Below are 18495 nucleotides of genomic sequence, written 5' to 3'. Positions count from 1 at the left end.
TTTTTCTTTCTTTTTCTTTTTTTGGAGCAGGATGTAGGTTACAGGATGCGGTCAGAGTATTTGAAGATTCAAAATAGGTTGAAATTCAACTTGCACTCACTTTACTTTCGGGGTTATTTGTTAGGTTTTGAGGGGAGAACTTTGTGCCGCTCAGCTAACATCTTAGAGAAATCGGACTGTCGGACTTTGATTCCTCCACCTCATTTAATGGTTGTTTCAAGTGTCGTCAATTTGTTGATATTTCAAAATATAGATAGTATCAACGAGAAGCAGCTTCAACCTGTTGCAAAGCAAGTTCAAGCAGAGCGGTTGACTCCTGTATCTCCTCTTGACTAGGAAGGTGAACGACTAAAAGATAAAGCACATCCTGTTGCAAGATCTTGGGCATCCTCTGCTTCAGTTGTCTTTGTGCTCCAGAGGGAGATCGTCCAAGAGGGACACGCCTAGCACCCTTAAATTCTCGTCCATAACTCCGGCCAGCCCTTCCTCCCAAGCCTCCTCCTCTCAAGCCTCCTCCCAAGCCTCCTCCCCCCAATCTTCCCCCCAATGGCGGCGGGTTTATAGCCCCACCTGTCAGCAGCGAAATCAATGAACCACTGTTTGCAGGGTGATTGGGGTCGCTATAGCGAGATTTGAAAGGCACCCGCTCTGTGGATGGCACAGCCAGCGAGGATTTTGGGTATTCAGCTTCCTGTATAATCATCAGTACATGCCATATTCAAGAAAAGGAATGAAAATTCGTACATATTCCGCTTGTGCCTTACGGTCCAAATAGTCCTGGACCCAAACCCCAGCGCTCTTCAACTTTTCAAGAGACCCAGCTGACGTAGTTTTTCCTTTTCCGTTACTCTGGTCTTCAATTGCGTTGGCTACTATCCGATCTAGATCGGGATAGACCAGTGCCGCAGACTCGGGGAGTTCAATCTCCCCATGGGTCTTACCACTCGTCAACCTGATATCCCTCAGTCCTTTCTTCAACTTCGACATTTCCGGGTCTCTTTGACTGTACTTGGCGGCAGTCTGATTAATGTCAAGCTTCTCACTTGAAAAAATAGTTTGCCCCAGGGTCTTCGATAACTGGCTTAACATACCGCGCTGTTGACCGGGGACTTCATCTTTGAATGCCATCACCATGGCGAATAGGCCGCGCGGCATAAACAATTCGTCGTTCACTCGGTCCAGGAATGAGTTTTTCCGTGAGCGTGACTGGAGCTCCTTCGCTGTTCCTGCAGCAATCTGCACGACAGTACTGATGATCTGAGCTGAGAGCTCGGGAACGAACCCCGCAATGCTAGCAGCAACCATGACCACATCAATCCAAGGTGAAGCCTGTGTATTGTTAGACAGTTTTGTGCCGCAGGATGAAAGCGTTCATACCTTGCTCGCTCTATCGAAATCCAAGAGAAATTGCAAGAATGTATCTTGATTTATGCCGCAATCGGCTAGTATAGGAGCGTACGCACGTACAAAACCACGAGTTTTATTGCGAGGTCGACGTTGAGGAATGATCACCGGACGTTCGAGTCGTCGTATTGGCTGGGGTGCAAGCCCTGCCATCCGAAGAAGCTGGCGGATCATCTCTTCATTCCTTTTCGCGCTGATTTCTTCTGTCTCTGGCACAGCGGGTCCTTCTTCCTCACTGTGTGTGCCTCGCACGCTCTCGGCCATTTCATCCAGCTCCCAAACGGCCTCATCGTTGGCGATTTCAGAGTAGTCGTTCTCATTTTCATCAACTCGCTCGGCTTGTCCACTGCGAACTAGTTCATTGGCAGTATCTGGGTCTACGTTGACGTACCCTAGAGTAGAAGACGATGCTTGGGTAGATTGTGACTCTTTTGAACGAGCACGGGCGGCATGGATGGCCTCGGAGGTTAATCCGATGCCTGAGCCAATAAGTTTAACGAGCATACTCATGTTAGCAAATACAAATGCTTGGATGAAAACGAGCTTGGAATCAAAGTAGATGAGAGGGACATTTGGTCCTATTTATTGATCGAAGTGATCATACTCTCGCACTCGTATCCCAATTGGGATGGAGAGCATAATGTTAGAGAGTTCAATTAGATATTGATTGGTGATAGTAAAAAATAAGTGGGACTTCACCCGCGCAATGGAAATAGGGCTGTGTAAAGCAATATCTCAATCTTTCGCGAAGAAAGAGCTAAATAGTATTGCTTGCCCACATGATATACAATAGCTAATAAAAGCTACTTATGTATAGCCCAATATAATAACGGAGGATAATCACGTTCTTAATCTTACACGTTCTCCAGTTCGGTAACTTGATGCCAAGCTCTCACTGTTACAGAAATCGTCTCTAGTAAATTTAGTTACTCCAGACTCTGTTTTATAGACATTACACGATATCTAAAGGTTAGAGTAAATGGGTAAAGCATAGATAGAGAACGTCTGAATCTTATATTTCTCGCAAAATCCCAGAAATTATATGGTAAGATGGGATTCGAAGTTTTTATCTAGTAATAACCTGTAGACTTGATACACGACTGTGTGCATTTTTCGAAGTGAATCTATTGAAAGGCTAACAAACCGTCACATAGCCATTTTCGAGATAGCGAGACCAATATAATCATCGTTTGGGTTTTTGAACCAGCGCAAAAGGAGTAATTTTGTAGAGAAAATGGCTTCTGGTAGGACGCTAAAACCATAGTGTTCGTTCCAGAGATAATCTTTTCCAAGGCTCTAGTGTAATAATCCACTGGTCTTTCCAGCCCTAATTTGTAATCCAGTCTTTTCAAAATTATATACATCCAAGGCTTTGATACCTGTGTCTTCAAGCTTTCGATAGCTTTTAAACAGCCTTAAATCGCTAATTTATCAAAGGTTATTGGCTTTCAATATCAAGGTCTTTTCGACGCATCTTCCTATAAGCAGGGTTCCATTTTAGGAACCCCTTTAATCCAATCTTAGCTTGAGGGCCTCGCATCAGGATCAAGAGCCTGAAAGATGCTTTAAGCAGCAGTATAGAGCCGCTTAATCTTTGGAGGTATCCCAATTGAATCCAGATAATCAATCCAGTTCTTTAGAGCGTTCTCCTGGGTTTGATCAAGTCTGCGCTCATTTGGCTCTCAAATAGCGATTCCCCTCTCCCTAAACGCGTCTTCGATCGAAGCCTTTGATAATCATCGCCAAAAGCTCGCGCAATTGCAGACATTGTAGAGTAAACTCTATTTTTTTGAATGCACTAATAGCTTCAATAATTCGATTTCCATGCTCCTTATTATCTAGAAGCAATGTGGTTTGTTGCTGATTTAGGAAAGGAATATGGGAAGTAAGTTTTATCATTTGGCTGCGGGTTCGAAAGAAATTGGTAATTTATGAAAGGGTTCGAGTAGTATTTGTTTTACAACTATTTCCACAACATGTTGACCTGCTTTTTCCGAACCTATGACAAACATTAGCGATGAAGCATGAACAGTTTGAGAAGAAAGTAAAACTCACCATCGGGGCCAAGAATGCGACTCCACCCGTCAGTGCAACCACTGTCAACACAAGCTGCAATCTTGAGAAGCTCTTGCCCAATACGTCGAACGCCTGGCTGGGTGTCGATCGGGTACCGTAGAGATCACTTCCAAAGGCAAAGACAAGACTGGTACTCTCCAGGAGGGTGGGGTGGGACAAGACAGTCTTGATGCCAGCGACATCACGCGAGTGCGTGAGATACCACCTGCCTTCAAACTCGAGGTAGGGGGCATAGCGAAACAGTCCCTCCTCAGTCTCGGCGGCGTTGGGGTCACGACCAACAGGGCGCCGAGTGTCCAAAACGGGACGGGGGATAGCGACAATCGCGTTAGTCTCTGGAAGACTGCAAATGAGGAGACGGGTCGTGATGCCCTGGCGAGTCTGGGTGACAGCCATGTGGGAAATGGGCTCGGGAATGATAAAGGACTGGGAAATAACGTGGGGGAGCGGGAGGCTGTCTAGGCTGGAATAGTTTGCAGCTGCTCCCAAAGGACCACGATCGTTGACACTCAACGATTCGTAGAGCTCGGAGATCACGAGTTGGTAGCCCTTGGCGGAGGACTCGTCGACGACGTCGCCGAAGAAAGAGTAGGCAAACCAATTCTCGGAAATTGTAGAGGCAATGGGCTGGGTTGTGTCTACACCGGCCTGGGTTGTTGCGTAGAGCACCTTTCCAGACACTCCGTCCAACAGATAAAAGCTAGCGGTGTGATCCTTTTCGTTCACAGCGGTAATGAGTGCCAGATTAGGGACCAGGTACTTGTATAGGACGGATCGATCTCCAAGAACCTTACCAATCGATGCAACTGGATCGTGCACAGGACGGGCGGTGGCATGGATGAGTTTCTGACCTGAGGGGGGCACAAACTCCCACACTGGAACCTTGTGATCCTTCCCATTCCAGCCAAGAACTCGGCCGTCGGCGCTGGTAGTCACCAGGAACTTGGCCAATTCATCAAAGGAAGTAGCTGGGGTGCCATCGGTGTTGATACCCACCACAACCGCGTTGTCGAATGAGGCAACATACCCAAATTTAGTATCTTTGTCCTTGCTTTCGGATTGGCTGATGATCTCACCCGTGAAGACGTTGAGAGTGACAGAGCTTCCATCACTAGGATAAATTGTAGCCAATCCTGGCTGAGTCAGGATAGCCTTCACATCCCATTCCGATGTCTCCACCACTTTAGTGCTCCACATGACCGCACCTTGATTGCCAGTATCCAAGGCATAGACGCGGCCATTGCTGGTAGCAACAACCACTGGCTTGGAGACACCGAAGTGGTTCAGGTTAGTAGCCTCATCATTCAGAATACTGCTAAGGATACGGCTGGGAAGTGTTTTCAGCCAATCAGGGAGGTGCTCGAGGTCTCGAATATGACGCTTGACACGGTGAATATAGGCACCGGTCAAGCTTTCATGGCCCTCCACCTCCAGTTCATGCACCAAATCTTCTTGAGCCTCAAATTCAGCCCACACAGCCGCGACAGTGTCGATCAGGGCTTCGTGCCGAGTCCACTCAATCTGGCTGTTTCGGATGAGTTGCCAAGCTCCAGACTCCCGCAGAAGTACAGACCGAACAGCTACCGTGCTTCCCTTGCTGATGACCTCAGCTACTGCATGAGTTGAGCGGTCTGGAGACTCAGTGTCCACATTCCAGCGACCCAGGATGCCGTGGGAGGCGGAGGAGACCACAATTACTTCCGAGTCAGTGATGCGAGTAAAGTAGACATTCGCATCAATGTTGTTTGTTGCAATCACGGACTGCCCCTGTATATAAGGCAGCCGATAGGCTGTAGTCGCAACTGCCGACGTCAAATCAACATGGAAGACCTCAGCCCATGCTCCATCGTCCGTCTTGTAATGGACCAAGAAATGCGGGAGAGAATTGAGTTTATGAGGAGCGTGGACCGTGATCTTTTGCAGCTCCTTGCCAGAGGTGTTGTCGATACTAAGCAAGCTGACCTGCTTGGTACCAATGACATTGACCTTGAGGGTCTTTTGCGACTTATCCGCCCAGACAATGAGGGGTGAAGCGGTGTTGGCGCCCACGTAGAGGACGGATTCCGGGGAGGTAACGTCATTATCGGAGTTCAGGGTGTACTGGAGAGTCTGGCGACCGGTAAGAGAGTCCAGAGCAGTGACCTTGATCTTATAGCCCTTGCGCAAGGCCGACTGGAGTGAAATGTAGAACACCTGCGTCGGTGAAGATGACACCTGGAACGGAACATCCCCGCTAAAACATCAGTTAGCAACAAATTCCAATGTAACTAGGTTACTAGAGAGATAAACCAACCTGTTATCTTTATACTCCCATGTTGTCTGTCCGGATTGACCATCCAACCGTTTCACGATGCCCACACCCTCGCTAGCTACTAGCACAAGGGCATCTCTGGCACCGGCGGTGGAGCTAGCATCATCTAGCTCTAACAATTCCAAGTCGGTCACAGCGCCCCCTAAGGGAGCGCTTTGCCAGATCAATTTCCCGTCTTGGGGGCTCCACGACGAGATGTAGCCACCAGCAGCACTGACGATGGCGTTGTTCCCATCCAACCCACGCAAAATACTAGCGCCGGTCGAAGAATCCGACGAGAGATTGTGACGCCAGAGTAATGAGCCATCCCGAGGGTTTACTGCGCCCAAAATTGACTTGTCTGAGATGGTGTACAAGAGAGATGCATTGGAGGAGGAGGGAGGCTTTAGGAAGAAGGTCGAATCGGGGGAGGGGGCACCGAGGAGGGCATGATGAAAGTCAATATGATTGACTTCATCAGGATATATTGCTGTAGCTGGGGACACGCATGCAGCGAGCAAAAGCGCCGCTTGAAGCCACATATTGTCTATCGAGCTGACATTGAAGAACGGATCGACGTTGTGTTCGTCTAGCTCGGAACGCGGGCGGTGATCAGATAATAGCTTACAAAGTAATAACAGCACCTCAACCCGACTCTAACTATTTCCTATTACTTCTATTACTTACTTTTACCTCGCTAAGAACTGGAATTTGAAAGTGAAGCTGAACCTTCGAGCTAATTACTAATATACTAAAATTTCTGATCTCAAGCTCCATGACTTCATTCAAGCTTTCAAAGCTTCTTAATACATACATCCAACTCTACGCAATGGCATCGACTTCAATTTCCACAAGCATCTCATCATCAACAAAACCTGCAACGACAACCATAGTAGCTACTGCTCCAAACCCTTCGCCCTGACCCTTTCCCAAATATTCTTTAAAGGCTTCGCCAACGGCAGTTGAATCCTCCTTTCTCGTGATGAACATGCGGCACCGTACGACATTCTCAGCCCCTTTGCCTCCGACAGCTTGAATGGATTGAACAATTTCTTCAAAAGTCGCTCTTGCCTGCTTCAACGCATCTCCGGGAAATTGTACTCGTGGAGCTTCTGGTGGAGAGTTTGGATCTGCTGCTGTAGTTCCAGATACGTAGATATTCTGGCCTTGACGCACTGCACGGCAGTACCCAATTCGGGCTTCCCACGGCGAGGAGGTGCTATAGCAGCGTTTTTGAAGAGTATCGGCCATTGCAGTGCTTTGATATTTACTTAATCGTGGCATAAGGTTAATCGTAATCCCGAAAGCAATGCGGACCTAAGGCGAACGGGAAGGCATACCTGGGAATCTTTTCAATAGACTGTCAAGGTAGGGGTTTTCTTATCTGTTGAATAGTCATATATGTAAACAGGCCGGGGATTCTGGAAGTTATATTGCTATTACATAGTGACTCATTTCAACCTTGGATCTCAGAGTTCCAAATTCCCAATTTAGCCGAATATGAATCCATGTGGATATTCTAGTTAGACCGAAGTACTTAATCTCAGTCCCTCTGCCGTCATTATCTGATCAAATAGAATGACTCTTCTATCGGGAAATTCGGTTAAACTATCTAGATGCTCAGCCGCATGTCATGAAGTATGAGAGGAGCTTTCATGCCTTTTATTAATGCCTTAGGTACCAGGCATCAATATAGAAATAATACGCTTCGTTATCTTCATACTTCAAATGCTTCTCAAGAATCTACATTTGCACGAATAGAGCAACCATGGTCAGCAGATGTCAGCAAATAGGCGGAAGAATTAGGGGTACTTGCAATTGGAAATTTGCAAAGGCTCATATTGACCGGGTTGACTTCAATCCTCGACTGACAACCAGGCGAATATGAACGTGCGGCTCATTTGACATGTTGTTCTCGTCAATGGTCTTATGCAATAGACCTAACATTTCACTCTTGGTTAACCCAAGATTCATGAACATGGCCTTTGCTGACTGAAATAGTCCATATCAGAATCCTTCTGTGAACATAGGTCTCCCATTGATTGTCATTATTCCCGAGATCAAGGCCACAGATCCTAGTGTGAAGAACCAAGGGCTCAGACTCATTACATCTCATATCCGCCGAGGCCCTCCAGATTCAAGGATGAAATGTGGAACCATATCTCAAAGGCAACTGATGTACAGGCTTGTATCGGAGCCCATGTGTCTGGTGCCGACGAGGCTCTCATGCTTACCTGAACGGGTTTATCAAGACGTGCAATTCAACTAACTTCTTCATTGTTCGAAATGGAGAGGTCTGGACACCTACCAAAACTAACCAGATGCAAGGAATCACCCGTCAAAAAACAATCGATGTTTGTCGCTCCAATGGCATTCCTGTTCAGGAATTGGACTTCAGCCTCACGGAGGTCTATGGAGCCGATGAAGCATTCGTTACTGGAACATTCCCTTCGCAACTTCACATTCGAGAAGTTGATAGCCGAGAGATTGGAGATTGTAAGTGAGGGCCTGTCACTGAACGCATCCAGAAGCTCTATGTAAAGATAGTAGAGCAAGATACTGCACGTTCAAGGGCAGAGATTGCGAGTGAGGTTGAGTAATTTGTGGCGCCAAGTTGTAAATTATTTTAATGTCTAGTACCGATCAATTTTTATCTAATCATACTTGAGAGCTATACATAGACTTCGGTAAAAAATACCTTTTTAAAACTAATTATGGATGATCGCGCGGGGTTCGGACATTTTCCTGCATACCCTTGTAGAGTAGCAACCCCTCATCTGGTGAATCGGCTATTCCAGGGTGAGGTCACCGTTGCTAGGATCGGCAAAGGATTTCAAATAGTTCAGGTTGCGGGGAAGAATTGGCGTAATAAGAGCAGAGGATTTCCGGAGTTGATCATCAACCTTGGGAACCTTTATACCAGAAAAATGGCTTTTTCGGTCTCAGGAAGATCTGCCATTGTCACTGGCGCAGGTTCAGGTAGGTCAATTTGCATTAAAAGTCGTTTTTGGAAGGCTAAGACGTTTAGGTATTAATCTGTGCTTCGCTAAACTACTTGTGGAGAATGGGTGCAACGTGCTCATTGCAGACTTGGGATTACGCCCCGAAGCTACAGAGTTTGTCGATAAATACTCGAATAGCCCGGTACGAGCTGTCTTTCAGAAGACTGATGTAACAGACTGGCCGCAGCTGGATCGAATGTTTCAAGTTGCCGAGAAAGAATTTGGAGAAATAGACATCGTTTGCCCGGGTGCAGGTGTCTTCGAGCCCGTAAGTGGTCTTGGATCAGTCAAAAATGGAGTGTATTGTTAGCTAATTAAGCAATATAGGAATGGAGCAACTTTTGGCGCCCGCCTGGTGAAGCACCAAGCAAGGACGCGCCTGATGGGGGGCGATACGCCTTGTTGGACATCAATATCACGCACCCAATTCGCACGACCCAGTTAGCAATCGCTCATTTCTTGAAGTACAAGGGGAGTGGTCGCCTGAAGCACGTCATTCATGTATCCAGCGTTGCTGGGCAGGCATCTCATATTACAGTGCCATTTTATTGTGCGACGAAGCATGCTATATCTGGATTTGTGCGAAGCTTGCTTAAGCTTGACAAACTAGGCATCCGTGTCACAGCTGTAGCACCAGGTACTGTCAAGACTCCACTCTGGACTGATCATCCGGAGAAGCTGAAGATGGTAGTTGAAGGCGAAGACGACTGGGTGACTCCAGAGGAAGTTGCCGAGGTTATGTTAGCACTAGTGCAGCAGGACCAGGTAAGCAAGATCATTGGAGATCATTCAGATAAGGGTCTACATTTTCCGGTGACAGGAGGAACTATTCTTGAGGTATCAAAGACGGTTCGATTAGTCAAGGAGTATAATGACGAGGGTCCCGGGAATAAAAGAGGAATAACAGTGTCAGATCATGCCAGTGAAGAGAAGGAGATCTTCAAATTATTGTCGCAGGATGGATGGGGGGAATCCAAGCTGTAATCAAGAGAGTCCAAAATCACACCAGAGGAAGATCATGATACCATATCTGCAATGATTGTGAAAGAGGCCAAGTTAGGGAATTGTATAGCCGAGAGGAAGGCGTGTCATGTGGGGTCTGGCCAGATCCACAGATAAGAAACCAGCCCCGTTTTCTAATTTGTTCACACCTTCACCCCTTCACCTCCTTTGACTTCCTAGGTTCGATGGGCGTCGCTATTATGCCTATTAGCTCGAATTAATTTGATCTTTACATACCTTTTCAGCAATAATGGAGGAAGACCCACTAGTCGGAGACCACGCTGGTTCGTCGCAGGGCTCGTTGCGCCGGTGAGTTTGATTGTCACCTCCTCAATCAACATCGTTACTCATGAGAAGTCTGTTCTAGACACGTCAGCCGCGGAAAACGAAATGTAGGCGCCGGAGGAGAAGCCAGTTGGACGAGTAGTGTGATCAATTTGGTCAATACAAGTGAGTGGAGGGAATGGACACTAAGAATTCAGTCCTAATGCGCTTATCGGCTTTAGTTATCGGAGCCGGTGTTCTAGCTATGCCTTTGGCTATCTCGCATATGGGAATCGTTCTCGGAGTTTTTGTGATTTTATGGTCTGGAGTCACAGCAGGATTCGGTCTATACCTGCAATCGCGATGCGCACAATATCTCGATCGAGGCAATGCGTCCTTCTTTGCCCTGTCGCAAATCACATACCCTAATGCGGCCGTGGTTTTTGATGCTGCTATTGCGATAAAGTGCTTTGGAGTTGGTGTGAGCTACCTTATCATCATTGGTGATCTCATGCCCGGAGTGGTTCAAGGACTCGTGGGTGAACCAGCCTATGAATTCCTCGTCGATCGTCACTTTTGGGTGACTGCGTTCATGTGAGTTCAACTGCATCAGAAGTTCAGAGGTACCATTCTAATGATTGATTGACACAAAAGGTTGATCGTGATACCCCTCTCTTACTTGCGCCGACTCGACTCGTTGAAGTACACCAGTATTGCGGCCTTGGTGTCTATGGCGTATTTAGTTGTGTTGGTCGTTTATCACTTCGTGAAGGGAGATACAATGGCGGATCGGGGCCCAATTCGTGTGGGCCACTGGGCAGGCCCAGTTGAAACCTTGAGCAGTCTCCCAGTTATTGTTTTCGCCTTTACATGCCATCAAAACGTACGTGTTGGGGAGAAAATCACATTTTCCATTCTGGATATGGTCTAACACAAATGTTCAGATGTTCTCTATCCTCAATGAGATTGCCAACAACAGCCACTTTCGCACAACAAGTGTCGTCCTTGCCAGCATTGGCAGCGCTGCATCAACTTACATCCTCGTCGCCATCACGGGTTATCTTTCATTCGGCAACAATGTCGGTGGTAACATCGTCGGCATGTACCCACCAGGTCTGTACGCCACGATCGGACGCGCAGCGATTGTTATGCTGGTCGTCTTTTCCTACCCGTTGCAGTGCCATCCGTGCAGAGCTTCAGTCGACGCCGTGTTGAAATGGCGTCCCAGACCTTCACCTGGTGCTGAAATTACTCCAAGCCGGCACCCACTTCTAGGTCCTCGCGGCAGCCGCATTGCAGAGCCGATAAGCGACCTCCGGTTCTCAATCATCACTACTACTATCCTAATCCTCAGCTATATTGTTGCCATGACGGTCTCGTCGCTCGAGTCAGTACTGGCATATGTTGGTAGTACGGGTAGCACGAGCATCAGCTTCATCTTGCCAGGCTTGTTCTATTACAAAATTTCATCGCCCGATTCCCCCTCTCACCGCGGTCTGCTGAAGGGAGACGATGAGGCTGATGATCTATCTGATGAAGATGATAATGTCGATGATGAGGGTGAGGGGTCCTTGGCTCGCTCCCTAACAGAAAGTGCCCTCCTGCGCACCCGCAGCTGGCGCAAGACTTTGTTACGTCGACTGAGTCTCGCCTTGGCTATTTATGGCTTGTTCGTCATGATCGTGTGTCTGACTACAAATATTTTCTTCAAGTCCTCCCATTGAGGCATGTGAATTGGTCTCGATGATGGTGATATATTGATATGATCTAATTTTCCTTTGCTGTGCGGTATTATACTTGCATCAAAATCAATTGCCGTATACACATTTCAGATAATTTTTGAAGGTTTGGCACTTGTTTTGGGAAATTTGCTTGAGTTTTCAAAGTATATAGCACTTGAATTCAAATGTTACCGAATTAAGTCGTTTAAGACTTCAATCTTGGTCACTTTCTCGATGCTTCTGACAGGTACCATATCAGTTTCTAGAAACGCTATTAGTTGACATCATACCATTAATCACGGATTAACAATACTCCGTATCTTTAATTAGTACCGGATGTGGCGGATGTAAGCATGTGGCGGTGCACCCATTACATTACTTCATTGTACTTCATACACCAGCCCGGTTCATTTCTCGATCTATTCACCGCCACTTTCGCTGCCGAGGTAAGTACATGCCAAGAATAGTCTAAGTTACTAGGCTGAGCTTGTATGGTTTTACCGCTACTTGTCAATAGTTAGTGGCGATGAAGCGGAGAATAATGGATAGGGACGCGTAGTCATACTTTTCGGTGAGCCCTACTAGACGCCGAATAGGCGCAGTAATAGACACGTAGACTGTTGTTTGTATACATTCTAATCTCCATCTCCATCTCCGTACCTACGTAACTATACCATTGCTCTATTGAAGGCTCTGGTAGTGTTACTATGTCAGTTTACGCTGGTTGCCTAGAGCACCGGCGGAGTCGGAGTCTGATACAGCCTAAATATGCGAGTCTTGGCTGACCCAATAGTCACTATTCTCCAATGAAAGTGAACACTGCCTCTCATTGTCAGTTAGCGCCCGGATAGTCCAAGGACTAAGGCGGTAAGATCTCATCATTATCCACTTGGAGAGGGGCAATCAGATCCATGGTCCCTGTGGTTTTGGAAGCTCCTATCCTCATCAAGCCACTCTTACGAGTGGGGCGTTAGCTGAGACAATGTATCCTATTACTGTTAGTTATGATACGATGTATACTTTCTAAAGTATTCCCGTAAATAATTACGGAGTACCTGGGTATCTATTCGGCAGTTCTCAGGTATAAATAAGATCCCACCCCCACCTCAGCTTTCATATCCATCAACACACCTTTTCTACTATTACCACTTTTATAACCTGTATAAATCCAAAATGGCTTGGGGCTGGGGTAAGTCATCCTCCATTCCTTGATATGCCTATCTGTCCTTTTGGGCTTCTCGATCATGCATGATACGAGCGGGGCATGTTGATCCTCATCCACACGTTTCACGAGACTGACCCCTCTTGTAGAAGATTCCGATAACGCTCACCGCGAGGTGTACGGCCAGGAGCACCACGAGGGCAAGCTCTCTCACGAGCTTATTGCCGGTGCCGCATCCTTCGCTGGCATGAAGGCCTGGGAAGATCACCAGCGCTCTCAGGGTATGTGACTTGTAGCTGAGAATCAAGATCAATCAATTACCTTACTAACAACTCGGATTGATAGGCAAGACCGTCAACCATGCTTTCGCCAAGGAGGCAATTGCCGCCCTTGTTGGTGCCGAGGTCGACAAGCTTGCGGAGACCAAGGGTCTGGATGAGGCTGACAAGATTCGTGCCCATCACCACGCCAAGAAGAATGCTGAGCAGATGTACGATGAGCACTACGTTCAGGGTCACGGTGCTGAGGAGTGGAACCCCAACCACGGTCGCAACGAGCGCTTCAACCGTTTCGATGGCCCTAACGGAGGCCCCGGTTACTACGGCGGTGGCCCCGGAGGCCCTGGTGGATATGGCGGCCCCGGTGGCCCCGGTGGCCCCGGTGGCCCTGGCGGCCGTTGGTAAATTGAGAACGTGCACTGCATCGCGATTGATTGACCAAAGCCCAGTTGACAATTGGATGTGAGCATAAATTTTTTCTTTTGTTTTCCTTTTTTGGCGAGATATCCCCTGGTCAGTCGACGACCAACTGTATGTCACAGCACGTGCAGAAGAAATATGAACAATGATACAGAAGTCTATTCTCAGTATGGCGTGTTTAAAGCCGTCTCTAGGTGCCGATAGTGGTCGTCATGTTGCAGTCGGAAAAGTGATAACACATTCCACGCAACGCATTCCGACCCACATGTGGAGTACGCATAACCTTCTTGCAGAGAGATTTTGTGCTGATGAGAATATTCAATAATAGAGGAAAGTCGGGTAGACTGGCAGTAACCAAATGTAATCTTTTCAGTCGAGTTCGAAACTATAACATGCAGAAAGCCCCCGATCTATGGATAGATTATCTGGGGCCTGAGGATTCAGGAATAAACAAGTGATAACATGGTTGATCTGCACGTGCTCTTGCAGAGCTCTGTGATTGTTGCATCTATTTAAAAGAAATCACGTCGGAATTTTATCCTGTTTTAAAATAAGAATAAAGGTGCCTTGCATTAAGCCAAGCCCTAACTATCCTTAGAACTACCTTATATCTCCCCATACCTGGTAAAAAGCGCGCGTCAGTTTTAAAACGGTTGTGGCTTTTTTTTTCTCTTGTCACTGCACAGTGACGACACTGATAAGGTTGAGGGAAAATCTGCTACTTCCAAGGTTCCTGTACAAATTCAACTTCACAACCTCAATGTTATGACTGCTGTCTAAGTTGCGATGAAATTCGCCAAGTAAGTCTCGTCTCGCAATACAAGGCATTTCAGCGGCTGATGAATTCAACACAGAGAATTAGAACAAGACCTTGTTCCTGAATGGCGGGCGAAGTATCTCGACTACAAGGTACGATCATGATATATCAAATGATCGTGCAACTGGCCCTAACTCCGTTCTAGACTGGCAAGAAGAAGGTCAAGGCTGTGACTCGCGCTATCCAGAAAACCAAAGCTAGTCCTCGTACTCCGTCACTTCGTCACACCGGCCCTATCTCCTACGGTGCAGATCACCAGCGTCCGACATCCTCTCAGAGAACAGGGGACGATTTATTTGATCCACTATCTCCACGCCGGACCAACAATAGCTTACAACGTACCCCACGCCCCAAATCTACCCCAAGGCAAGAGCGGCAGCCCTTACAGACCCCCAAAGCACGTTTCTCCGAACCCGTTGGGAGCTATGGAAGTATCCTTAATACACCCCCGGAGCATGCATTGAGTGGATCAGATGGACCGCACTTCGAGCTTCCAGACCCCGCCATCGATCCCGATGAGGAGGACTATGAGTCGCCAATGGACGATGGTGTCAAGTCACCCTCGCCCGTCTTGGCCCGTCGCAACACCGATATAGCCTCAACAAAGTCAAATTCAAACAGAACTTCACATCTCCTCAGGCGCGTGTTCTCTACTACAGAAAATGATGGCAGTAGGAAGAAGTCGCAAGCAGACCCTGTTCTCGAGGTCCAGAAGCGGCAGGATGAGTTCTTCCTGTTCTTGGATACGGAGCTTGAAAAAATCGATTCCTTTTATCGGATGAAGGAAAAGGAGGCAACTAATCGATTGAAGATCCTCCGCCAGCAGTTGCACGTCATGCGCGACCAGCGCCTTCAAGAAATTTTGGTTGCAAAGGGGGCGGCTCGTAGGTTCAGCTCGGAGTCCTCAAATCAGCAACATGGGTTCATCCATCCATCCCGGCTGAAGGATACCATTACAGGCAAAGGTCGGATTGGCAAGAATTCTCGCGCACTGGCAGAGATGGCGACCCCCAGGATGAACAACGCGCAAGACCGGGAATCAATCCAAAATCGAAGCGACTTCATGCGACGGGAGGAGCCGCTGAATAACGAAGTCTCCTACCGGTCTGCAAAGCGGAAACTTAAACATGCATTGCAGGAGTTTTATAGGGGTATCGAGCTCCTCAAGGGATATGCTTATTTGAACCGCACGGCTTTCCGAAAGATCAACAAGAAGTACGACAAGGCCGTTAATTCTCGCCCGCCACTGCGTTATATGTCGGAGAAAGTCAACAGTACTGCCTTTGTGCAAAGCGATGTAGTTGACAGTCTGATGGTAGCCGTGGAAGATTTGTATTCCCGGTATTTTGAGAGTGGGAATCGTAAAATCGCTGTCTCCAAACTCCGTCACGGCCTCAAGAACTCGGGAGATTATTCACCCAGCACGTTCAGAGCCGGGCTTTTGCTGATGGCAGGTATACTTTTTTCCATCCAGGGACTGGTTTATGCAGCCCATCATTTACACGGTGAAGATTTGGTCGTGCATCTTCGGACCAGCTATCTACTTCAGGTTTGTTAACCCCCTTACCTACTCACGATTGATAGTGAGATCATGACTAACCACTTTCAGATTTATGGAGGCTATTTTCTTATCGTATTTCATGTCTTGCTATTTTGCTTGGATTGCATGGTATGGACCAAGTCAAGAATCAACTTTGCTTTTGTTTTCGAATACGATACTCGGAACGCGCTTGAATGGCGCCAATTTCTCGAGGTTGGTTCATCTGACGATGTATTCATTAATGGCTTCAATTTAACTAACATGCTTCAGATTCCTGCGTTCCTCATTTTCCTTTTGGGTCTTTTCCTGTGGCTAAACTTTTCCTGGATAAATTCCATGTACATCTACTGGCCTGTTGTGCTAATAGGCGTGACCCTCATCGTGGTTCTTTTGCCAGCACCTGTACTATACCATCGCAGCCGAAAGTGGTGGGCTTTCTCAAATGTAAGCATGACTGAATTTTCTATTAATCCTGTTGTTCGAACTAACAAATCACAGTGGCGGTTGTTACTTGCTGGTTTCTATCCCGTCGAGTTTCGTGATTTCTTCCTCGGAGACATGTACTGTTCCCAAACATACGCTATGGGTGTAAGTAAACATGAAGAATCTTGTTCTCTTGGAAAGCACTGACATAAAAGCAGAATATTGAGTTGTTTTTCTGTCTATACGCCTCATTCTGGGGGAACCCAACTCACTGCAATTCATCCCATTCCAGACTGCTTGGCTTTTTCACATGTCTCCCGTCCATATGGAGAGCTTTTCAGTGCATTCGTCGATACGTGGACACCAAGAACGCCTTTCCTCATCTTCTGAATCTGGCAAAATACATATGCGGTATCCTGTACTACGCAACTCTGAGTATGTACCGGATCAACAAGCAGACACGATTCCAGGCAGCCTTCATTACATTTGCACTTTTGAACGCATCTTTTGTATCGGTGTGGGATTTAATCATGGACTGGAGCTTAGGCAATCCCTACGCCAAGCACCCACTATTGCGCGACGTCCTGGCTTTTCGTCATGTGTGGGTATACTACGTTGCAATGGTGTTCAACGTAATAATCCGATTCAACTGGATCTTCTACGCAATCTTCGCCAACGACATGCAGCATTCAGCCGCGCTGAGCTTCTTTGTTGCATTTTCGGAAGTGATTCGTCGAGGGGTGTGGTCAATTTTCCGTGTTGAAAATGAGCATTGTACGAACGTGCTCACGTTCCGCGCTTCAAGAGATGTTCCCCTCCCATACGAACTGCAGACTACATCCCCTGGCCTGGATGGCTCCCATAGCAATGATTTGCCGCTTCAAGAGGCATCTCCGTTACCGGCTGATGTCGAAGTTGCGCCTCCACCAAACTCCACACTTCGCGCTCGCACCAGACGTCCGTCTGTTGGTTTACTTCGAATTGGGTCCACTATCGCGCAGGCTCATGCCCAGGATTTCCAAAGACGAAGACCACAAACTAGTGTGGAAACATCGGATGAAGAGGATGAAGGAGAAGGAAGTGATGAGTGAGGATCATCGTTCACGCTTATTTTGTCTATTTATCAGGCGTACTGGCTTGAAAAAGCTGTAGCTCAGATATAATTATTGGTTCTGAGGAGGCAATGTGAATTGTATATACATGACAATACTATCGGTCGACAATACTACTACGCAGGTAGTCTACTATAGATGTGTCTATTCTAAATGATAGCTAGTCGATGTATATATATTAGTCTATTTACTCGAATGGCCACACATGATCTCAGAATAGCAGTGTGGCAGAGTCATTACCATAGCAGATAGCTACAATTCTATGGAATACTTGGTATATGAATACTGGGTAAAAGTAAAGTGCCAATCTAATAAACCGGCTTTGTAGAAGCTCTTAGTTGCCCATGATAATAGTCTGTCAACGGACCGATTCCAAGTTTAGTTTAGTGCATTATTAGACAGCTCTCACACGTTCTTTACTGCAGCAAATTTTACTGCAGCGAATACACACACATATTTTTGACTACTCTGTTCCTATTTGCTCGCACGAATCCACTATTCAGTTCTCATTTGACATAGTCATATGGGAACTGAATATTGGTTTCAAAAGAGAGTGAGGGTGAAAGTGGAAGTGCCAAGAAATAGAAGACCTCAAGGGCTAGGACAGATCGTCGAGTATGACTTTTGATTATGAATTTTCTGGTGTAACTAAAATATCCATAGATTCCCATCGACGCCATAGTCTAGGTAAGCCACACTTCCATGGCTCTTACTTGTATGTATATAAATGTAGGATATTTTTGACCGTTTAGATAGAGATTCAAGAATTAATTAATAACTAGCATGAAGGGAGAACGATGAAGCTGTAAAAATGATCTCTTCTCTGAATACCGTAGATGGTAAATAGTTATACTATCCGTTTTAGTAACCTGTATTTCCGTTTGCACTGTTTGCAACATTCGGTCATCGTTCCTTATCGTAGATAACACACGTGATGTCAACGTGCGCCTCGTAAGCAACTAAAGCCTTCCTTGCTCTCTGATT

The 18495-nt window shown here is 46.8% G+C and overlaps 7 protein-coding genes across 7 annotated transcripts; 4 read left to right on the top strand and 3 right to left on the bottom strand.

Moving 5' to 3' along the window:
* Positions 1–259: 259 nt before the first annotated feature.
* Positions 260–1914, bottom strand: N7495_001149 (uncharacterized protein; the record flags this gene model as incomplete). Its single annotated transcript, XM_057203819.1, has 3 exons — positions 260–691; positions 745–1329; positions 1378–1914. 3 exons carry the CDS (start codon positions 1912–1914, stop codon positions 260–262), a joined length of 1554 nt encoding a protein of 517 aa, XP_057067892.1.
* Positions 1915–3367: 1453 nt separating this feature from the next.
* On the bottom strand, positions 3368–6312 carry N7495_001148 (uncharacterized protein; the record flags this gene model as incomplete). The annotated part of the gene is made up of 3 exons (XM_057203818.1): positions 3368–3403; positions 3460–5713; positions 5774–6312. The coding sequence occupies 3 exons, from the start codon at positions 6310–6312 to the stop codon at positions 3368–3370; spliced, it is 2829 nt and encodes a 942-aa protein (XP_057067891.1).
* Positions 6313–6592: 280 nt separating this feature from the next.
* On the bottom strand, positions 6593–7021 carry N7495_001147 (YjgH family protein; the record flags this gene model as incomplete). The annotated part of the gene is made up of 1 exon (XM_057203817.1): positions 6593–7021. One exon carries the CDS (start codon positions 7019–7021, stop codon positions 6593–6595), a length of 429 nt encoding a protein of 142 aa, XP_057067890.1.
* Positions 7022–8091: 1070 nt separating this feature from the next.
* N7495_001146 (D-alanine aminotransferase) lies at positions 8092–8370 on the top strand (the record flags this gene model as incomplete). The annotated part of the gene is made up of 2 exons (XM_057203816.1): positions 8092–8266; positions 8318–8370. The coding sequence occupies 2 exons, from the start codon at positions 8092–8094 to the stop codon at positions 8368–8370; spliced, it is 228 nt and encodes a 75-aa protein (XP_057067889.1).
* A 327-nt stretch (positions 8371–8697) lies between these two features.
* On the top strand, positions 8698–11762 carry N7495_001145 (transmembrane amino acid transporter protein-domain-containing protein; the record flags this gene model as incomplete). The annotated part of the gene is made up of 7 exons (XM_057203815.1): positions 8698–8749; positions 8799–9040; positions 9100–9694; positions 10132–10224; positions 10281–10632; positions 10693–10921; positions 10983–11762. The coding sequence occupies 7 exons, from the start codon at positions 8698–8700 to the stop codon at positions 11760–11762; spliced, it is 2343 nt and encodes a 780-aa protein (XP_057067888.1).
* Positions 11763–12932: 1170 nt separating this feature from the next.
* N7495_001144 (DUF3759 domain-containing protein) lies at positions 12933–13604 on the top strand (the record flags this gene model as incomplete). Its single annotated transcript, XM_057203814.1, has 3 exons — positions 12933–12948; positions 13071–13202; positions 13267–13604. The coding sequence occupies 3 exons, from the start codon at positions 12933–12935 to the stop codon at positions 13602–13604; spliced, it is 486 nt and encodes a 161-aa protein (XP_057067887.1).
* An 801-nt stretch (positions 13605–14405) lies between these two features.
* N7495_001143 (SPX and EXS domain-containing protein) lies at positions 14406–17490 on the top strand (the record flags this gene model as incomplete). Its single annotated transcript, XM_057203813.1, has 7 exons — positions 14406–14419; positions 14474–14528; positions 14582–15985; positions 16046–16189; positions 16247–16420; positions 16475–16564; positions 16618–17490. The coding sequence occupies 7 exons, from the start codon at positions 14406–14408 to the stop codon at positions 17488–17490; spliced, it is 2754 nt and encodes a 917-aa protein (XP_057067886.1).
* Between the last annotated feature and the right edge of the window lie 1005 nt (positions 17491–18495).

This window comes from Penicillium taxi, assembly GCF_028828555.1.
Source record: "Penicillium taxi strain IBT 34144 chromosome Unknown utg000001l_segment0_segment0, whole genome shotgun sequence".
NCBI classification, from domain to species: Eukaryota; Fungi; Ascomycota; class Eurotiomycetes; order Eurotiales; family Aspergillaceae; genus Penicillium; species Penicillium taxi.
This window is presented reverse-complemented; position numbering and strand designations above follow the sequence as displayed.